Consider the following 21,938-nt stretch of genomic DNA (forward strand, 5'->3'; position numbering starts at 1 on the left):
GTTCCTTGACAGTAGTGTCTTTAGAAAGGATCACTGGGCATGGTCTAGGTTAATAGCTTGATATAAATGTTTGCAAATAGATTACACATAGAGCACAAAGAATCCAATAATCATGAAAGTAAAAATAAGCGTATGATAGGAGAAAATATATACATATAAAAGTGCTAAAAATACATTATTAATATATTTTATGGGACTACAAACATCTTTCATGATTTCTGCATAATTTTCTGTCAGGGTGCAGAACCTGTGTTCATGGAATAACAAAGGGATGAGGTCTGAAGTTTTCCCTTCCAATTAGTAATGAATGGCTCTATGATTGCTTTCATATAGGAAGATTAAGATTTTTGAAACAAATATTGTCTATATTTCGTGAGATAAGATCTTCTTCTATTGTGAAAAATGATGTAGAGAATATACATTTGTTTTCAAAAACTAAAATTTGATAATACATTTTCTAACAGTACTTATAATCACTTTTAGAAATTTCATTACAGATTAAGAAAGCATGGATGATTATTATATTAAGAAAATAATAAAAGGTCTTTGAAACACACCAGAATAACACATAGCAGTAACCTGAAAATCATGGAAAGTATTGAGATGGTTATTGGTAAATTTGGTCTCAGAGAAATATTGCAGCAAACATTTGAAATTAAACTTGATGCTCTTTTGACTTAATCATATTCTTCCRTTTTTACCATTTCCCTAGAATAAATGCTGTTTTAAAAAAGTTATTAGTTTCTGATCTATATACTCTGAGGCCATATTTCTATGACCACAACAACTTAGTAAGGAAGAAGCAGCCAAATGCACAAATTATCCTGCATTTAAGATCTACTCCTCTGAACGACTTCTCTGTGTCTAGATTTCAGGTTATTTTAATACGAAAAAAAAATCATGTTACAAAACAAGTTCCCAAACAGGGACTAATACTAAGATCAGCTTAAAACAATGTATAATTGCCTCTTTCATACAACTGCTTTGTCCCTGTAGGCTCAAGACCCTGTGTTGACAATTTTCTTATTTAAATACTATAAGGCAGAGATAGAAGAGAAATGGGCATATGCAGAAACCGGCACAGACAGACATTTACGGTCCTTGACAGAAGTGGTTTTAGAAGGGGTCACTGTACACGGTCAAGGTTAATAGCTTGATATAAATGTTTGCAAAAAAATTACCCATGAAATAAACAACCTTTGCAAACACTCTTAAACTTTGATATCAATTTCTTTTGTTTCATGGAAATGACCAGCTCTCAATGTCTGCTATTTTCAATCAAAATGGCAGCTCCTTAAATTTTATCAGGAAGCTCATTAAAATGTATACTGTGCTGACACATTAGTTGAACTGCATTATAATCTAACATATACTACCTTCACATCTAACCTCATGAATTTAAATATCAAGACTTTATTCTTTTCCCTTGCAGTTGGTGAGTGTTTTAATGTTGACTGTAACGGCATTATGTAAAATATGTCATTGCTATATGTTTTACATTTAATATTATTGAGTTCAAGTCAGTACAGGGATACTGGATCCACTGGAACTTTTTGTATAACATTTCTTTATGTATGCTGAGCAACAAAMAAGAAGGAGATTGGGTCTATAATTAAATTCAAATTCATTTTTGAGTTAACTTTCCCCAACATGTAGAGGAAGATACAATTCTCAATAACGTACTTAAGCTATTATTTTTTATTTTATTATTTTCCCAAAGACTGTATCCTTACAATTCCAGAACTGGCACCAGCAATATTAACAGAAGGGTTTAGAAAATTCAAATTATCAAGAAATCTAAGGATGGCATTTTCTGTGTTGGATATGTGCATGTTTTGGAGTTGGACAGACTGCAATTAATGTGGCTAAATGAGAATATTGAAGCATGTTAAGAAACAGTGAGAGTAAGTTTATTTCATAACACTATGTTGATTTATATTTTATAACAAGCTTTTTAATATTATAAATATTTATGTTTTTTTTTCTTTGACGTTTTCAGCACACTACTTAGTAGATCAAACACCAAAGCTCTGAAGACAAATCATCTTTCAAGTTTAGACAGGGTGATGTCTCCTTTTGCAAAATGCTTTATCATGCAATTAGGACTACTGAATCAACCAGGGTACTGCTGCCAACAATTAATTTAGCAGAATATAGCCAGAAGAAAACTCAGTTTCCCTTGYACTAATTTGAGACAATATATTAAGTTATTAAGTTGCTTATACTTTATAATGCTTCATGAAATTAATGGAATTGATTGCAAGATTTTCATAGGAAGTTTATCATATCAGTGATGATCAGTTCCAATAATTGCACCCGATCACCTCCTACCAGGGAGTCATTTCATTATTCTGGTATTATAGCCTGTGCTTAAGCTCTTAAAACAGTCATTTATCTCTATTTATCTTCCAATTGAATTGCCAGATGCAACAGGAATAATAATCAGCAAAYCCAAAATTCTGAAATTTCACACATCAGAGATGAAAAGAGCAGAATGAAAACTATTTTAGTGTTCCCCTAAGATCTTCAAATATCTTCAGTTTTCTATTCTGTTCAGTTATTCTCTGATATCTGTTTAAGTGTTTGCTTATTAATGTAGGAGGAATATCTTTTTCTTCCWATTAGAAATTCATCCTGAAAAAGGAAACTCTTTCTGAATAAAACTTTAGAAACAAACAGAAACTTACATTTTTTCCCCTCAAAAAAAGTTACTAGACTATCAGATTGGAAAAATGGCCCAAAAGCTTTTTGTTAAAATGCATATAYATACACATATACATATATATATTATATATACACATATATACATATACATACATATATACCTCTGTGTGTGTATATATTCAAACATATATACACACATATATGTATGTATATCTATATCTATCTAYATATATAAAAAAGATCTCATAATAATGCCACAAAGCTCATCGCTCTAATTCACATGTTATTCTATGCCCTCTTTCTAGCTGTGGAGAAATGAGAAAAATAATTCTGAAAAAATATTCATCCCTCCCTCCTACCTGCTATTTAAGCTCGAATATGGGCTAACTTGCAATAAAGACTGTATTTCTGATTCTTCTAAGGACTAAATCCTGTGAGTGGAAAAAAAAAATATATATATATATATACCTATAAAAAAGTACCCTATATATTGAATGATAAATATTCAAATTAAAGATACTGTTTAGCAACCAAAAGTCATATAAAGCTGACTGACTTACACTGTTTAAATATCAAAATAATCAATATATTTTTACTTAATCAGGATGTACTTGCCCAGGAAATTCAGTTAATAAGGATGTTTCCCTGGAAACCAAACTATATTCAGCTTGCTATTTCATGACTATGGCATACTTAATTAAGATAGAAATGTATCTAACATAAATGAAGATTTCTGGGGTTCGTAATGCTGAGAATCTCAGAGAGCTCTTGGTTCTCAAAAAACCCATTCAGTGCCACTTTGGCATGGTTACACAGCTTCAAAGCATTGCTTAAACTTCTCAGATTGTTACTATCTTGAGAATTTTTAGTTATTTTGTGTCTTTGTGGGCCTTCTCCCCCGGCCCCCCTCCCCCCCCCAAAAAAAAAAAATTCCACTAAGCCCTTTCTCAGTTGTACCTCTGGATTACCTTCAGCACAATACTGCAGAGAGTTTGCACATTTCATACCACTGAAGCAAAATCAGTTTGAGAACTGGAATGAAAATTAGTCAAGTACTGCTAAAAGGAAAGTGAGGTCTAATGAGCAGAAAGTAGGAGGTTGATACTGGTATGGTGTACTGATAGTGTGTATTTGCCAAAACAAAGTCATTATTTTCATTGTAGGTGCCTAAAATTAGTTTACTAGTTTCATATTCAATCTTCTATATATACAGTCTACCACCCACCTAGCTATTTAAATATAGTTTTGACAGCCTGACTCCAGGAACTCCAAGTTTACATTTTCATCACTACCTTTTTTTTCTCCACAACTAATACTACTTTCTTGAAAGTYAGATGGAATTTGTTATTAGCTTAATAAAGCATAATTAAAGCAATTAGCATAAAATAATAAAACTGAAATTGCTAAAATTGAAATTCTCACATTGCAGTGTGTGAACAGATAATAATTTTATATAGAGAAACAAGTGTTTTAAATTTTAGCTATATTTTAAAATTGTTTAACTATTATATCTCATAATTTCTTTAGAAATAGTGTATTASAAAAACTAAGCTAGTGATAATTAAGTCAGCACAAAACCAAATTTGCTTACCACTAACAGGAAGTATCAGAAGAGATTACTTTCTGTGCTCCAACTGCTTTGACTATGTTATTTTTTTTCCATTTTGAAAAACCTAATGAACCTACACTCTCTCTCAGAGTCTCTTTCAATTTCTAATTTTATAGAACACTTCAGTGAAAATCTTTACTTTTTATTTGATGGAGTATTTAACTGTTGCAAGAATGCTTCACTTTTCTGACAATATTTATTTTGGCATGAGTAGCATATAATATAAAAGAGAATATAAGAAAAACACTGACAGGCAGTTGGGCAAATTACTTATAGCATATATTAAGTTTGATGTTTCTCTCACTTTTTTTCTCTCTCTCTTGGCTGCTCAGGAACAGTCTTATTTGCACTCATTTCTTATTCTAATCTGACAAATGTTGCATGTTAAATCTCAGCCATGGATTTCTCCTAGGCTGTGATCCCCATATGTATTGGCCATTTATTTGCTTAATAGAATCATTCCAACATTTGTAATGCAGCCAGATTCATAAGAAATATGCTTCAGTTAGCAGGGGGTTGGGGTTTTTTGTTTTGTTTTGTTTTTATTTTTAAATACTAGACTTCTATCCATGATGGCTGTGTAGTTTCTTAGATTCTTTGTTGCTTAGATGGAGCAGGTGGCAAAGACGAAGATGCACAGAAAACAGAAGACTGGAGATTTTAAAAACCTTGATGGAACTTTGGATAATTTTACTTTGACGTGTAGGGAAAACACTTTCTGAATATCACATAGGTTTTACGGTTCTGAATTTCATATTGGAGAATATGCCCAAAACACCAAATGATAGGAATTTTTCAGGGAGCTGAGYGCATCTCAAGCTCTCCCACCGCAGCTCCTCACCTCCTGGCATTTAGCTGCCTACACTCAAAGTCAGCTCAGAGGCAGCACGGACATCCATCCAACCTTGCGTCATACCGCTGTGAGCTCAGCTAAGTTGTGGGAAGGAGGTGTATGAGAAAGAGCTGGGAGAAGAGTCACTTGGGCCTCTGCTCCTTGGCTCAGGGGCTGTATTTAAGCTTGTCCTTGGTCATTGCTCGAGGCACACTGCAGCTCTGCGGTGCCCGCCTGTGTGCCTGGCTGATCAGGGCTTTGCCACGCTGACTTGGCTTCCTAGCCTGCCTTTGGGCACGCGCTGACACTACAGCCTTGTCTGGTGATCACYGGGCTATTGGCTGACCCTCTTACCATAAGACAAAATTTTGAAGTAGCCCAAATTTTTGTAAATGAGTAATGAATAAAGTTTATAATTTAAAAAAAAAGAGAGAGAGAGAAATAACTACAGATTTTTAAACAATCTAACACATTTACATCAAGATACACCAAAGAAAATTGCCTGGGCTTCTGGTGATTTTCTATGTAAAGAACCTAAGCAATGTGACTGCTCAGCACATGCCCGCAAAGGAAACCAGGCCCAGGAGAGGATTTCAGTTACAATCCTCTAAAAATTCTCCCATTAGCTAGGTGCATTTTCCTATTCATTTTTTTGCCTCTAAAAAAAGACTAGGGAGTCCTGTGCCCTCAGAAAGCTACATGCCATCATTATGTAGAACATAGGATTAGCCTTATCTTAATAGTTTTAATAATCACAATACAAAGACAAAAAGYTTAAAAGCCTTGAGATGAATTGCAAGTAAATGAAATGTGGTATTTTATGGCACATTTTGTTTTACAAAGCCCATGAGCCTCTTTCTTGAGCCAAAATATATCTGAAGTCTCTTGACAACCTTGAATCAGAGGAACACATTACCATRTGAAATGAAAATCTGAAGTAAAAATGACATAGGAGTTTACATATTCAATAGTCTTCAAAAGAAATATTTGATTGGACAACATTGTCCTTTTATGTGTCTGTTTCCATGTACAGTTTTGTTAGTTATTGCCAATGATCATAGAAATACAGCCACTAGAAAAAAATAGACTTCTAAAGGGTAGGGTCACGTTTGTACTTCATGCAGGTGAAAAAGAAAAGCAAATAAATGGTTTATTTCAATTCCTAGAAAGTATACAAATATTGTTTTAAAACCTTGTCTTTAAAGTAAGATCTCAGTCCTTTTTTCGAAGTCTCACTATGCTTATGCTGCTCCAACTGATAGGAAACACTGGTGCATCTTTGGAAGGAGCGCCTATTAGAAGAGTTTTGTATCAGTCTAAAGCTGATAGTAAAAGATGAATTCCTTATTCTGAGGTCATTGTATTGATATTTGAGTTACGTAACACGGTAAAAGGAATAAATTGTTTGATACTTTTTATTTTCTATCTATAAGACATCTGCAAGGAAGATCTGTAAATTCTATTATAACTGCAAATTTTGACTTTGATCATTATCCTGATCAAAACTTTATATATTTATTTTAAGCAATTGCAGGCTATTGATGCTCRACCACAAACATGAAGGAGGACAAAGTTCCATACGAATTGCTACTATCCTTTTCATAAAACCACTAATCTCTGAACTACTTCTGTTAGATACAAAACCTCTTGTTTAAAAGAGTAACTGTTCAACAATCTGTTTAAACTCCTTATCCTTGTTTAATAAATTTTGAACTGATTAGATTAAAAAAACTCAGTGAATTAATTGCTCAAATTTCATCTGAAGTATTTGATGAAATGGTCCATTTTCCTAATATTTTTTCTTAAAAAATGCATATCTTTCTTGACTACTCTGAACATAGATTCTGCAACTGGCAACAGATTGTGTCAGAAACCACACTGACACTGTAGYTTTTATAGGCTGATTGAGCTCTTGTTACCTTGGAGACAACCTGTGATTTCTTTGAGACAACTCTGTAATGAATTATAAATAGTTTTCTTATTTCTTCTTCCAAGACTTTTCCAGTCTGACATCAAACTTAAGTATTTTCACCTAAATTAGAGTTTATAGATAAAAACAACCRTATACTGAGCTAATACAATTAACAGTATTTTGAATGGCTGTCTCTGAGTGAATACTTCATTATGCTTCTATTAATTCAGGATTCCACCTAAAAGAATATATCCTTGTCTTTCCTCTGGGATTTAAATGATGGCTGATATGAACAAGACTTTTGGTGTAGGCAATGGTTATTGTATAGCCATCAGCCATTGTTAAAGACTTAAATTAAAATGATGGAAGATAATTTAAAGACTAATCTCCCTAAGAAGGATTAAGTCAGGAATAATAGGCAGGATTTCAGATAAACTGTCCTTTTATATCACTGTAAGTCTTGTTAAAATTAGCTAGAGAAGAATGAGTGATGCTTTTCATGATCTAGCAAATAAGCCACTTTGAAATAACAATATAAATTAATAAATTAAAAACTTTTTACAAAGACTTCTTTCTGTAGAAAATATATCCCTGTTCTTTCTAATTCCTCTTGTTTTTCCTATTTCAATTGAAATTTTACAGCCCATTTTCTGACCAGCTCCAACAATCCTAAATATCCACACTGCATGGTTTTTGCATGAAGGTTTTGAAATGTTTAAAAAAATGGATAAAAGCGTTTTGCAATCAGGAATTCTCCACTACTAAGGAGTAGTCCTCAAATTATCAAAGGTAAAAAAAGAAACTGAATTATGAAATTTGTAAGAGAAAGGTACTGGGTAATAGAAGTAAAATATGGCTTATCCCTGCCCATAGCACTTTTATTTTCTCTCTTACAACTTCATGTGAATTTTCTGCTAAATAGCTATATTAGAAAAAAAATAGATTTAAGTAAGGGAGAATTATGGCTCTTTTGACAATGAAAGGTATTAATTTAAAATGTCTATATTAAARTCCTAAATGGCTTCCACTAAAAATAATATTAACTTTCTTCTCAAGTCAAATGAATGAGATTCAGTTATCAGTAGTATTTTCTAATATGGAAAAAATAAATTAAAATATTTGTATAGATACAAAACTAATTATTCTTGTAAAATAATAAAAGAAAGAACAGCAGCACATTTGCACTATCTACATGAAAACTGAAAGTATCTTGTGCTATTGATGAAGGATATGTTATTGAAGTGTCTAAGATATGCATTCGGAGAACAAAGATATATTTAGAATAAATAAAAGCTCTTTAAAAATTAAGATAACTATTAACTTGAAGTGGATACAAAGATAAGACATAATAATTGTTTAAAAAAATAAATACAATCAYAGAATYAGTRAGGTTGGMAGGGACCTCTGGAGATCATYTAGKCCAACCTCCCTGCTCAGCAGGGTCACCTMGAGCATGKTAGACAGGGTTGCATCCAGGCRGGCCTTGAAGATCTCCAGAGAAGGAGACTCCACAACCTCTCTGGGCAACCTGTGCCAGTGCTCCGTCACTCTCACAGGSAAGAAATTCCCCCTCACGCTCAGGCAGAACTKCCTGTGCTTCARTTTCTGCCCATTGCCTCTTGTCCTGATATTATATTATTTTAGTGTTTAGAAAACAACATCAAGAATTATATATTACTTTGAAAATTGGGGCAATTTTGTAGATAACCAAATGACTTAAATTTGTATAGCACATGATACTAACTTCAGGGATTGCAAAACTGTGAATTTAATAGAACTATATTTTACACTTATAGCCAATAATTTTACCTTTCTGCATTTGGAAGATACATCAACTTATTGCCAACAATATCATTCTTCATCTAGACCTTGATATGCAAATAGATTTTAACTGAAGTAGATTAAAACACTTAAAAATTCACTCACTGTCTTCTTTTATTCTTTTTAAAAACATAAAAGTTATGATATTTTCTYGACTTTTAAATGTAAAGGTCACAAGCTCATAAATTGATTATGTATGCAGCTAAAGTGTAAATTCCATTTCTAARTCCCATTTTATCCAGCTGAACCTTAGCAATATTACTTAAAGATCTTTTTGTCTTACTGAAAATTGAATAAATTATGCAAACTGCAAAATAAGCATTTCTGTTACTCATTTGACTATTTTGTAAATAGAGGCCCTAAACTGAAAATTAAAAGATAGCTTATATCTAGTTTATCTTTCTGAACTCATAGSTCTTAGGAAAACTATTTCAGTGTACTGTCTTAGAAATAAAATCATKAAAAATATTTGCAATTAGTAGTTTCTCCAATTTAGCATATTTAATCTTGTTTTGTTCTCTGTTGTTTTGCTTCAGATCAGTGAACACTGGAATTCTCTCTTTCTTATTCACATTTAATTAACAGTTTAAGTAAACCTCTTGTAGTTCAGAGATTATTTTCAAGCATTCCTATGTAGGAACAGTTTGAATATACGTAATGAGATATTTTTTGTTATTTATAATATATTGCTGTTCTCCAACTAGCTGACAAATACTATACTAAATCCCCCAAATTTCTATATTCTCAGAGGAAGGATATTTTCTCCTTAGCAATAAAAGACAAAACCTTAAAGACCTTCAGAAAACTCTAAACCAGTTCTTTCTTTAAATATATGGCTAATCATTAGAAATCTACATTAAGATTTATTCCCTAGACAGCAGGCTTTCATGAGGTTTTGTGCAAGTGTGTGATCTGTGTTTGTACACAGGTGATAATCATGATCAGATAATATATTGCAAACAGTCTTGTACTGGAATTTTGGAAAGTAATCTAATTAATTTGTGTTTTATGACTAAGAACTGAACTCTTAACATCTACCAGGCCTTTTTTCTTTTCTTTTTTTTTTTTTTTTTTTTTTTTTTTTTTTTTTTTTTTTTTTTTCCTGTGATTATAGTCACTGGCAGTAGAAATGTGTTTAGTATTTAATTAATTTATAATGTCAACTTTTCCTCCACATATTAAAAATAATTTCATATTCAGAGGTGATCTTAAATTTGGCTGTCTGCCTTTCAGTTATAATCTTGAGTTCTCCCTTTTCCCCACAGCAGTGTATTAAAAAAAATAAAAAATATAGCACAGCTGAAGTTTGTTTTCCTGAACCTACCATCGGGTTACCAAAATGAATACGTTAGATAAACAAACAATCACACACACACACACACACATTCTCTGAGGTTTTGCATTTATGGTATAAAAATGAAGAAACTGATTATTTTTCCCCACTCTATTGAATAAACTAAGTAGTGGGATGGGAATATTCATTGGTAGCATCTGTGATAAGTAATTAAACTGTGGTGTTGAAACCACTTTCACAACATTAACACTTCCCCAAAGATTATGATTTAATGAGCCCATTTATTAAAATCTTCAATATTATTTTGTGTAAGTGGTCCCTTGTTGTCTTTTATCACACTGTTCAAACTTTAGTTTTCACTTCATTCCTAAGTACGTCCACTCTTTTGGCACATACTGACTTTCCATGACTTAAATAGTACAACTGGGTATATCTTTGAAAATGGTACTAATTTGACCAATTTATTTATCATCCCTATGTATTACTGATTCAAATGCTTTTCAATTTAGGAAAATAGGAATTGTCTTTTTTTTTTTTTTTTTTTTTTTTAATCTGATGAAACAGCATCTGCCTCCAGTGGCGACCTTTGAAGATGATTTTATAAATCAGAGTATTTTATACATATTTAAAATCTAATTGCTATTAGCAGAAATTCTCTCAGTTGTGCACACTTGTCCTTCCAAAACTTTTGAAGGAGACACATGAAATTACATGCATTTAAGACACAATCAACCCGTCTAAAAATCCAGCCTTCCATATTAAAATGGTCAAAGCTATATCCTAATGTTCTTTACTGAGTTAAGGCTTATTCCATATTTGTGARCTTTTTTATTATTATTTTTTTGCTTACAATTCTAAAGACAAAAGTWATTTGCTAAGATCAAATTATACTATTTTTACCAGATCAAGTTCTGTAAATCAAGTTTTGTATCAGTATTTGTATCRGTTATTCATTCAAAGAAAGGTTTTAAAGAAAAGATGATTGACTTATATGAACTTTTTCTCTTCCTACAATAAAGGGCAGATTTAGTGGCGCAAATAAGAAGTACAAAACTCAAGTGCAAGCTTTCTCTGTAATTAATTATATAGATTCATCATCCTAGCATGCAGTAAATGGAGAGAATAAAGTTGCTTTATATCATGACGAATTTCTTCTTGAAGTAAATGCCTATCTCAAATGCTAGACATTTTTATTCTAGATCTCTAAAGTTAGGTAAGATGAATGTCCCCTAGAGTTTCTTACATTTTTTTTTCCTCTTTAATCTCTGGAGAGAAAAAAAGTAAAATATATATTTTAAATATGAAGCTATGTATATTTTTCAGTAATGTACTACTTAAGAAATAAGAAATGTTCTACAGCTCAAAAAGTGATCTTAAGGAAGACAATCTTTTAAAAAGTCACATTAAAATTAAAAAGCTAGTATCAGCAAAAAGCTCAGGATATGACAGAATATTCTTACTGCCTGATCTTTTTCAGTTCATAGATAGATCTTTTTACTGGAAACTTCTGAATCAAATTTCTTTTTTTTTTTCTTTGGAAAGTGATAAGTAAATTAGAATAGAAGATAAAACAAAAGCATGACAAATGCWAACAAATGGAACATAAATGATATTCAGTCAATAACAAGTAATAGTTTATATTTTCAAATTATTATTTTTTTAACTGTAGTTACTAGTATACCAAAATTGTTATTACTTTGGTACAACTCCTATAAAATTTGAGTACAAATAAATGGAATACAAAGGGACAACCTCTTCCTTAATGCTCTCCTGTTTCAAGTATCATCTCCAGGACTTAAAAACACAAAATGGATTGAATATAAAAACCTCTTACAGAAATGAAAATATGTCTAACTTGAAATACCTTTCCTTTAGAGAGTATTTAAAGGACAAGACTGAYACATGAAAAATTATTTTAGTACATATGTAATCTCCAAAATATTGCTGGCTTAGCAAACTACAGAAGAAAACATTTCTGATGTTTTGTGGGGATTTTTTGTTTGTTTGTTTGTTTTCCTGTTAGGGAAAATCCACTCAGAGAAGAAGGAAGCCTATAGAAACCAGCACTATACTACACTTCTAACACACTAGTCTAAGACTAGTTTAGGTGCCTCCACACTAAACTATAGAAATCAATATGAGTATAAAATAAGTATACCTTATTTTAAAAAGGTATGGTCGTAGTGCTAAACTGTATAAAAAAGTGGACTTAGACATCTGGGTTTGACCCAGACAGCCCAAGTTTCAGGGTATTTGGAGTTAGGCTCTGCTGTGGGTTCCAGGGACTGCAGGGCATGGGGTCCTACAGGTCAGGCCATCTCAGCCCCTGAGTGGGTGGGAGAATCTGCTCCACTGATAGATTTTAAAGTCTTTATGGTTTATGGGGTTTTTGTGGCCTATACGGAAAGGTCTTGCTACCCATTGCACAGATTCTGACAAAATTGTGAAGCCTATTTTTCTCCTGTGATGCAATTTTTCTTCCYAGTGTCTACCCTGCTCTCTCTAGAACAAAACAGAGTCCACTAATGCATGATAAACTCCACAGAAAACAATTTAAAATTCTAGCGCTTCTTGATTTTTGCCATTATTGACACTCACAAGCAAAATGTACTACTGCAGATTGAAACAACACTGTTCACTATCTACAGCACAGTCCAAATTTGAATCACACTGAAACCATCTTGTACCTTTGTAAATGAAAACAGAGCAAGGACAGCTCTAAGGCAAGATATATATCTGACAAGGCCTTTAAATCCAGATTTCTAAAAGTGGTCAGCTCTATTTAGGAACATAAAAAGGAACATACAATGAARGACTTTTAAAAGTGCTTTGCACCCAATTGTTTTCATTAAAATTGCTATGAGCAGCTGGGTGTGAAGCAGTTTGGCAAGTCTTAGCATATTACTTAGCTGTCTAAATGACAACAGAAATCTGTTGAAAGTTGTGCCTCATTTTCACTGCTGAGAGCTATGCAAGCCATTGTGGTGCAGTCTATCTGTGGGCTRAAAAAATGTGAGTTTGAACTGGAAAATAACATTGGGTATATCATTGTGATTAGATCCGCTTCCACTGCATTTACTTGTACTAGTTTCATTGAATATACAGGATTTTCAGATGTGAGTTATAATACGCTGGCATCCTAATCAGTGAAAAAAATATTGAAARGACTTTAAAATTTATTGCCAAAGAAGATAATAGAATAGGCAAATACAGAGAACAATTTTTGCAACAATCTGATCTAATCAGCAATGTGACCAACAACCCCTATAACAGCAAAGATACAAAGGTGCTACCTAATGACTCTAAATAATATGACCTGWTAAAGACAAAGACAAGCAGGTGAAGCACGTCTCCTCAAAGCAAAAGACATCATTTCACGCAGAGTGCACTATATCACACATCTCAAAGAGCCTGCACTTAAAACGGTGCCATTTTGCTGGTCAAGGGAAGATAAACTCTTACCAAAGTTTAACATTGATTTTGACAATATTATATATTTCATATATTTTTTACTTTTATAATATTATATAATATTAGTAAATGTGTATTTAAACATGAACACACTGTATATGCTGAGAGGTACGTTTATGAGAATAAAAGTTTTGCACAGAATAAACTGGTCTGAGCAATACAAATAGAATTATTTTTGTTAAAACACTGATCTGAACTTTTCTCAGTGCAAGGTTACTATAAAGAGAGGCAAGGTCTATGTTTTCTATTCATCAGTGTCATTCCCTAATACATTTATTRACACATGCAAAAATGTTTTACTGAAGTGCAGTGTTTTGGGGTTGTCTTCCTTTTTTTTGGCATTGAATATATTTATCTTAATATTTTTAGAAGCAAGCCTTATATTCAGGATATCATGAGACACTGAGCACAATAAAAATCCAGGTTGGTTGGATATAGGATAAAGTAACAGCTGTATAGCACTACGCTGCCACCACATTGTAATTGAAGAGTATATCATGACAGCTTCAAAGTATTCAAATGAACTTCACTGAAGCAAAACTTCATTTCAAAATGAATGCCACACAATAACTCTACTGACTGTCTGTCATTTTAATTGTTTATAAATTTTCATGCTRTCACTTACCTATAGAAAAAAGGCCAGTCAAACCAAAACAGGACTTTTAGACCATTTTAGAATTAACTAAAAGACAAAAATGATCTCTTTGGATCACTTCTGCACTGCACTTCTGCAGTGGATCATACTGCATTGAATTATCATATCTTTTGTCATATAAAATATCAGCTGACCAGATATATCTGCAACTAAAGAAACTGTTTAAATGAAAAGAAAAGAAGGTTTACTTCACTGAAAAACATCAAGTGGATGCTCCATGTAAGAAGAATAGAGAAATGAGAATGTATTTTGCCTGAGCTGAATAATATAAAATAGTTGCCATTTCACAGGCAAGTGAAACTCAAGGTYCAGATTTCTCCTATAATGATAAGCTAATATAAGAATATGTATCTCACCCTAGAAGCTTACCTGAAACCTCCTTTGGAAAGGACTGAGATTTTTTTAATATATTTATTTAATTTATTTTTATTTATTTTAATATATGTAGAAATAGCTTTAAATGCTAGGTAACAAACGTTAAAAAGGTTATTTTTTCTTCACTAATCTGAAACTAGTTTTAAACTATGTCTCTGAAAAATGATGCACAATCCTATTTGTCAATAAGAAGAAAAGAAAGGCAAAATTCTATTGTAGTGAATTTGTCAGAAGATAGATTCCTCAATAAAGAAAGAAATTGTCATGTCATACTTGCTAGAACTCCTAAGTTCATATTATTTTTATATCGGTCAACATTTAAATCCCATATAAGGAGCAAATGTTTAATCCAATTGCATAAAAACAAGCACCTAGCACCTTTGGAGATGTCACATGTTGTCCAAGAATCCACATGGGGCTAGCAAATATGACACTGGATTTACAGTTTATGACAYTGGAAGAGAACTCCTCCGGAAAATCAGCTGGGAACCAGCTGGGAACCAGGGACCCTCTCAAATAGCACTAGGTTGCTCTGTGCTGGAAGCTGCTCTAATCCTAGATCTTCACTGCCTACAGCCGAAATTTAGGCATCTGACTGACATGGAGAAGCCCAAATGTATATGTGAACATGAAATTGAATCACACCTTTATTTCTTTCAAATGCAAGTTATAATCTCATGACATCCAACCCATTAAAAGATTATTGACAGAACTTCACAAATATGTTGTAGAGGAGATTGGTAGGATACACATACATCCTGAGCCGTATGGTCCATACGGGTCCATAGCAGACTGTGARGTAAGAAGCACTCTTAGAACCCTAGAAATCTAGTCAGGTATAAACTCATATTAGCTAGACTTCTTTAATGACATGAGTTGGTTAGAGAGCTGAAAGAAGGTGAGAGAAGGTTATTTATATTATCAATTGCATTGCCCAGAGGGAGAAGTTAGGGATTGATTGAAATACAGTAACACTCTGGATTTTTGTTAAACAAAGCCCCCTTTAATTTTTTATCTAATCCAATATATATTAAAAAGGTCAGAACTAGATGATATACATTGGYATACATCAGTATTCCAATGACTGCTTAATTATTTTTTAACAGTAGATAGAATTATCTCTTTTCCAAATGCCAGTTGAGCTGTGGAAGGAATTTACAAGTTTGCCTAACAATGGCAATTATCCAAGGCAGGATTTAAAGGATTTCTACACAGGTATTATATGTAAATTAATAAAACACAAAATCATATGCTGCCAGATAAAATGTRTGCATTCTGGGGGGCTTTAAAAGCTTAGCATTTTCTACAGGTTCCCTATAATATCACCATAGAAATAAGCACCAAAGCCAGGTGGATCAGTTCACTTTCTTACCAGCGACTTTACAGGGTATTTAAGTACTTTACTTTTGGACTGGATTGCTCTTAGGCATCATTTAGATGCCTACATCAATTTACACTAGATCTGTCTTTAATACTCAGACACAATGCATTATTCTACTGATGGCATTATTCTACCGGTGCCTTTAGTGCTCAGACACTATGCATTATTCTACTGATGGCATTTGCAAGCCTTTGAAAGTGATCTTATTAAAAGTGTTACAGAGAGAAAAACAGTAATATCTATGCTTTATCCTATGCCTTTTTTTTAGCTTTTTTATTAGACCAATGATCTAATATCACAAGCASGTGCAAAAACAGCCATTATAAATACAACACACTGGTGTGGTATATGTTATCTTTAACTTAACTATTTCTGCAATCTTTTTATTATGCGTACCTTTGCTGAGAACCATTAAAATATACCCTAAACATCCTCATGTTTACTAGTCATKCTATTCTATCACTCAGTATCACATGTAATTCCTAACACTTTTCTATAAGTTTAACCTGTAAATTTTTCAACTGCCCAAGTGTCATTAGTACTTCCTCTTAATCTTAATAGAAGCATCATAAAAATAGTGTTTTGGCCAAGAGGCAGTGAACACATTCTTGCAGGAAGGGATGGAGGTCATCTAGTTCAACTTCTCACTCAAAGCAGAGTTAATGCCAGTACTAGATCTGGTGATCCATAGCCTCATCTATCTCCCAGTTAAGGTGATTCTATAACCCCTGAACAATGTGCCTTGCCTTCTAAGAGGTCTTTGCTTCTTCTTACATTGTGCAARGCTCCTAAGAAGAGTTGTTTCCACCACCCTTGTAACTACCCTTCAAGCAGTTTTAAATTGCTAGTATATCTGTAGGCTCCTTAGCCTCTTCTTCACCAGACTAAACAAGCTTTCATACTTAAATGTACTTTAGCTCCATGACCACACTGATAGCCTCTCACTGGAGTCCTTCCAGTTTCTCCATATCCCTCTTGAATTGTGGGATCCAAAACTGGAAATAGTATTCCAGCTGCAGCCTCACCAGAACAGGGTATTCCAGGAATAGTAATTTCACTCAGTCTACTGACAAAGCTTTTCCTGGTGTAGACTAATGTGCAGAATTCTTTATTTGCACTGTTGGCTCATATTCAGCCTGGCATCTGCCATAATCTCAGTTCAGCAGAGTAACTATTCAGCCTGTCCTTCTTGTCATGTCATGACAAGTTACTGCTTTTCAGGTTCAAAACTRCACTTCTTGTTGGGAGTCTCTCAGCCCAAACTTCAAATTTTTTCAGGTCACTCTGGATGAAGTGCTAATTTCATAGCRTATAATTCTCAATGGTTTTTGCTTTTAAATATCCAGAGTATTCAGCAGCTGCTGATTCTAAACTGATGTGAGTTTTACAATAACAGTGATTATATTCATTTTATAAAACAAAACAAAACAAAAGCCAAAAAAGCAGTATAAATTACCTGTGGTGGAAGCAGTGGTAATCTGATGTAAGCAAGTAGCATACTTAGGTCACTGCATCGCGTCTGCATATCATATTTCACCCACATCATTAAGGCGTGGAAAATGGTTTCTTCATCAGGAACATTGACATCATCACTAGCAAGAAGTTTATGGAGTTCTTCAGCCGGTAGGAGTAAAAACTCTTGATTYCTTATAACTTCCATTATATTCTCCTGACAAGATGAAAATATTTTAGATTCATTAATACTGAAAGGGAAACAAAATCGGCCATTAAAACTAAAAAAATCCCATAAGATTAGGCAATAGTTTCATAGTAATCTTTAGGAGAAGAAAACAAAAATGATTAGATGAAACAGGTATAGTTGCAATTCATATGTGTACTGTAATATTTCAAATATTTTGCAATAAAGGTAGAGTTCATTAACTAGGAAAAGAAAAARTGTTTTATAAGAATTCATAAAGTCAGTTGCAGATCTGCATATTGTTCAAATTTTTATAAACTCAGACATATCTGAGCACATTCAATATATATTATAAATGTTTATATGCGTACAAAAACATTTTTTTCTATATTTTTTCTTATTCTGTATTTCTGCATTTTTCCTTTCTGATTTATTTCCTAAGTAACTTGTCATTCATATGCAGTTACATTATCAATATCAAGATAATGTTTGTCTGTACAAGGCTAAGTAGCTCAAGACCGTGAATTTAGCATTATTTCCTGAAAGTATTTAGAATGGATTGCTACCATCCAGCTAGCACACAAAATATATACAGCATTCAAAAGTTTATAATAAGTTTATGAATGAAGTAAATGAAGTTTATAATAAAWACAGGAATAACAAAAATATTAAGCTAAATAAAATTTGTTAATTTAGTTGACTGAATCTTGAGGGCTTCATCAAGCAGTCTCTGAACTACCTGCCCTACACTACCAGGGAACAAGTAAGAAGCACAGTTCTGCAAGGTTTCTTTATCTAGCTATTTTAGAGTGCTCACATTCCCTCATTCACATATAATTGTAGGAGGAAAGTGAAATAGGTATAAAATAGAGGCACAAGACCCTTCTCATGGAAAAACAAAAATCTAAATTTGATACAAAACAAACAAGAAACTAGTAAAAAAGTATTGGACAGAGAAATGAGTTACAGGATCTGATAGGTAAAAAGCAATCATGTTTTTGACAAGGACATTTTGGACAAACTTAGTGAAATTTGGAAGCAGGAAAACAAAAGGCAAGAGTTATGACAAAAAGCCAGTCAACATTTTAAAAGGAAGTACAGGTAAATTGAAGGAAGTACGGGTAAATTGAGGGAAGTGGATAATTCCACCTCCACACTTCAATCATTAGAATATCAAAATTCAAATTAATGCTTGTCTACAATTGCTTACTTAGCTTTGGACCAGCAGAAAGACTGACTCTTCGGTAGGAGCTGAGCTAGAACTTACCCGGTATTACTGAGACAATGTAAATGTAGCTGGCACAGACAAAAAAGGTCCAAGACTTAAAACATCAGAATTATACTGGCACAAGCAAGTCACATGTTGTATTTTGTGGGTTTATTTTTCCCATAATAGGAGGAGATGATCATTCTAATTCTCTAACATCATATTCTTTGAAAATTACCCATTAAAATAGCACATTAAAAAATAACTGTGCATTATTTTATATAGGATTGCAAATAGAAGTGAGTAATAAAAATCTAGCCATGACAAAATGATAATACTTCGAGCTTCATTGAGTTGTCTAATGTAATTGCACATGCCAACACATGCATGCAAATAGAATAAATTAGCTAAAACTGAAAGTGATGCCTATTATTAAGAAGGTAAATACTTTCTCATACAAAACTTTTAATGATGCATAACTTTTTACCTTTATATATCCACGTATATAGACACACCAACACAGAGACAAAGATTCACAGTCTCCATTAACTGTGTTATCTTTAAACAATTGATACATATACTGAAAGATGACTCAGCTTCCCCTTCCCCCCCTCCCCCCAACACTTGACTAAATGTCAAAGGGTATCTAAAAGACAAGATTTTTATGGTCTGAGGTTTTAACCTATTGACTTCCATTAAAACATGTTTAAATTGTTTGACTAGAATGTTACGTGATATTGTGGAAATACAAGGGAAAAAAGTTTGCAGTCACTTAATCACAAGTTGGTTTAATTTATTTTAATTAAAAAGCCATAAAACTCAGAAAATGTCATTGCACTTCTCAATAAAATGATTTATAAGCCAAAGTTTAATTAAGTCTGGTTAAATTGACATTAAATCTCATTATGAAGAAAATATAACTCTACTTGTTAATTGGGACCAACATTAAACTTTGCAGTAGTATATTAATCCAGTGATCTAATATTCTTGTGAAGCATTGTGATGGTAAAATACATTTATGAACTCATAGAACTTAATTTTGAGTAACATTTGGAGCAGGGCCTCTGAATTCAGCATAATAATTTTAGGTTTGATATCTTTCATCCTTTTTAATTGTGTTTTCATTTGGATATTTGCTTATGTATTTAAGGATAACTTATTCCAGCCTCTGTACCGATTAATCAGCGATTGAAAGCAAAAAGCATCAAAGTTTTCAGACAACATATATGATCTTTCAGAGTTGACAGGCAGCACATGGACAAGCATGGGGCTCCGGATGGTGCAGCCCCTAGAAGAGGGTTTTGCTCTGGGGTGCTTCCAAGAGTTAAAGAACCTTGGGTGCATCATGGCCAGAGCCACCACYGCAGTGGGGTTGCTGCAACCTGCCGGCACACCTTCCAATTACCCCAAGACTGACAAGTCCAAGTGAAAGAGAAGTGACACCGCAGACCTACACCATAGACATCTCGGCACTGTGGGGCCATTCCCCACACAACAACCTGCTCATTGTTACCCACGAAGCAGGACCACGGGCTGAGCAGGAGGTCACCTGCTGATGTGCACGTTGTTACGGTCTAAAATCCTGCAGCTTTTGTATAACTGTGGGCTGGCGTTGTTCTTACTGGATATAAAAGGGAGGAAACCACATACTTTTAGTATGAACTTGGACCCACAGTCAGGTGGCCAAAGACCCAAGGACCTACCCATCAGTAGGGACACTCCTGATGTCAACAACATGGTGAGGAGAAATTGGGGAACACTATCAGAGAGGTGGCCCATAAGGGGTGAGAGCAGTCGCTATACCGTGCACCCGTTGCTTGGGAATCTGGGGAAAACTATACCTGAGAGGTGGCCCTGGAAGAAAGGGGGAGAGCGGCCGCTGTACTGTGCACCCGTGATTGTACTAGAGTGGTCTGATATGTATGTATATTCCCAGTTCTGATCTATTTCTAGCTTTACTATACTTTTTGCTTTGTTATAACCTCTTAACACATTCTCATACTTGATAAATGCTGGTCTCTTGAGTTCAGTGCAAATAACCCCGGAACCCGAAAGAATCCCGGACGCCCCTCTGAGCACATCATAAATGCCTTCTTCTAAACGTCTTGAATTACACTAGTTTTCAGGTGACCCAGGGCTGGGTATCCCAGGAACCACTACTCTTTTTTTTTTTTTTTTTTTTTTTTTTTTTTATATAATTGCAGCTGATATATGTATATATATGTATGTATGTATGTATGTGTAAAATATAACAGCAATAAAGCTCAGATTCTTGATTTTCAGACCTAAAAACTTTTTCAAGTCTTTATCGTTTCGCAGCTTGACTAGAGAATGTATCTGCCTCCTGACTTCCTAGTCCATGTTTTAACCTTTCACAATTAATTTCATTTGGAACAGCTAAGTGTATTTTAATATCTTTCTGTTTTATAATGGAAATTGTCTATTTTACTTTTTCTATGGATAAATATCAGAAGGACTATGCTCCTTTTTAAGAGAAAAGAAATTGTATGACATAAAGCAAAGTGAATGCCAGTAAAACATATTAACAATTTATATTGTTCTCCAACACTATTTTCCAGTACAAATAATTCTACACACACAGTTACCTTTGCTGTTAACGAATATTTTGTATTTGATCACTTCGCATTCAACTTTAAGGCCTCAGTTTGCCAAAAATCGTTTTGTTTTGTATAAATCCTAGTGTGATACCTCATGACAAGATTATAAAATGAATAATTGTGTCAAATCACCCATTACCAGTACGGATATTTCTGCCAGCCCCCGCCGGCGCCGCGGTCGCCGCCCCCGGGCTCCCCCTCGCCGCCCCGCGGTGCCGCAGCGCGGCGGCTCCAGCCCCGCCGCCGCCCGGCCCCGGCCCCGGCCCCGGCCCCGGCCCCGGCCCCGGGGAGCCCGTGGTCCCCGTGGCGTCCTGACAGTTGCAGTCTCTGCCCTTTGGAGATCCAGCCCTGGTAGCAAAATGCAGGTTTGAATTTCAGTGAGAAGAATAAGGTCATTTATACATTGCTGGGGAATGTGCAGTAGCTCTGCCCCTCTCTCCCCGCTACGGGCAGCTGTACT

General features: G+C 34.0%; 1 protein-coding gene across 1 annotated transcript in view; it reads right to left on the bottom strand.

Annotated features, from left to right (window-relative positions):
- The window catches only part of KLHL1 (kelch like family member 1), a 248,194-nt gene that overhangs the window by 95,869 nt on the left and 130,387 nt on the right, over nt 1-21,938 (bottom strand). Inside the window, exon 5 of the mRNA XM_085309552.1 lies at nt 17,471-17,683. Within this exon, the coding sequence (XP_085165678.1) occupies nt 17,471-17,683 (213 nt within the window). The remainder of the gene's footprint in view (nt 1-17,470; nt 17,684-21,938) is intronic.

Source organism: Rhea americana, unplaced genomic scaffold (assembly GCF_003343005.1).
Source record: "Rhea americana isolate MKP2758 unplaced genomic scaffold, rheAme1 scaffold_3, whole genome shotgun sequence".
NCBI lineage: Eukaryota > Metazoa > Chordata > Aves > Rheiformes > Rheidae > Rhea > Rhea americana.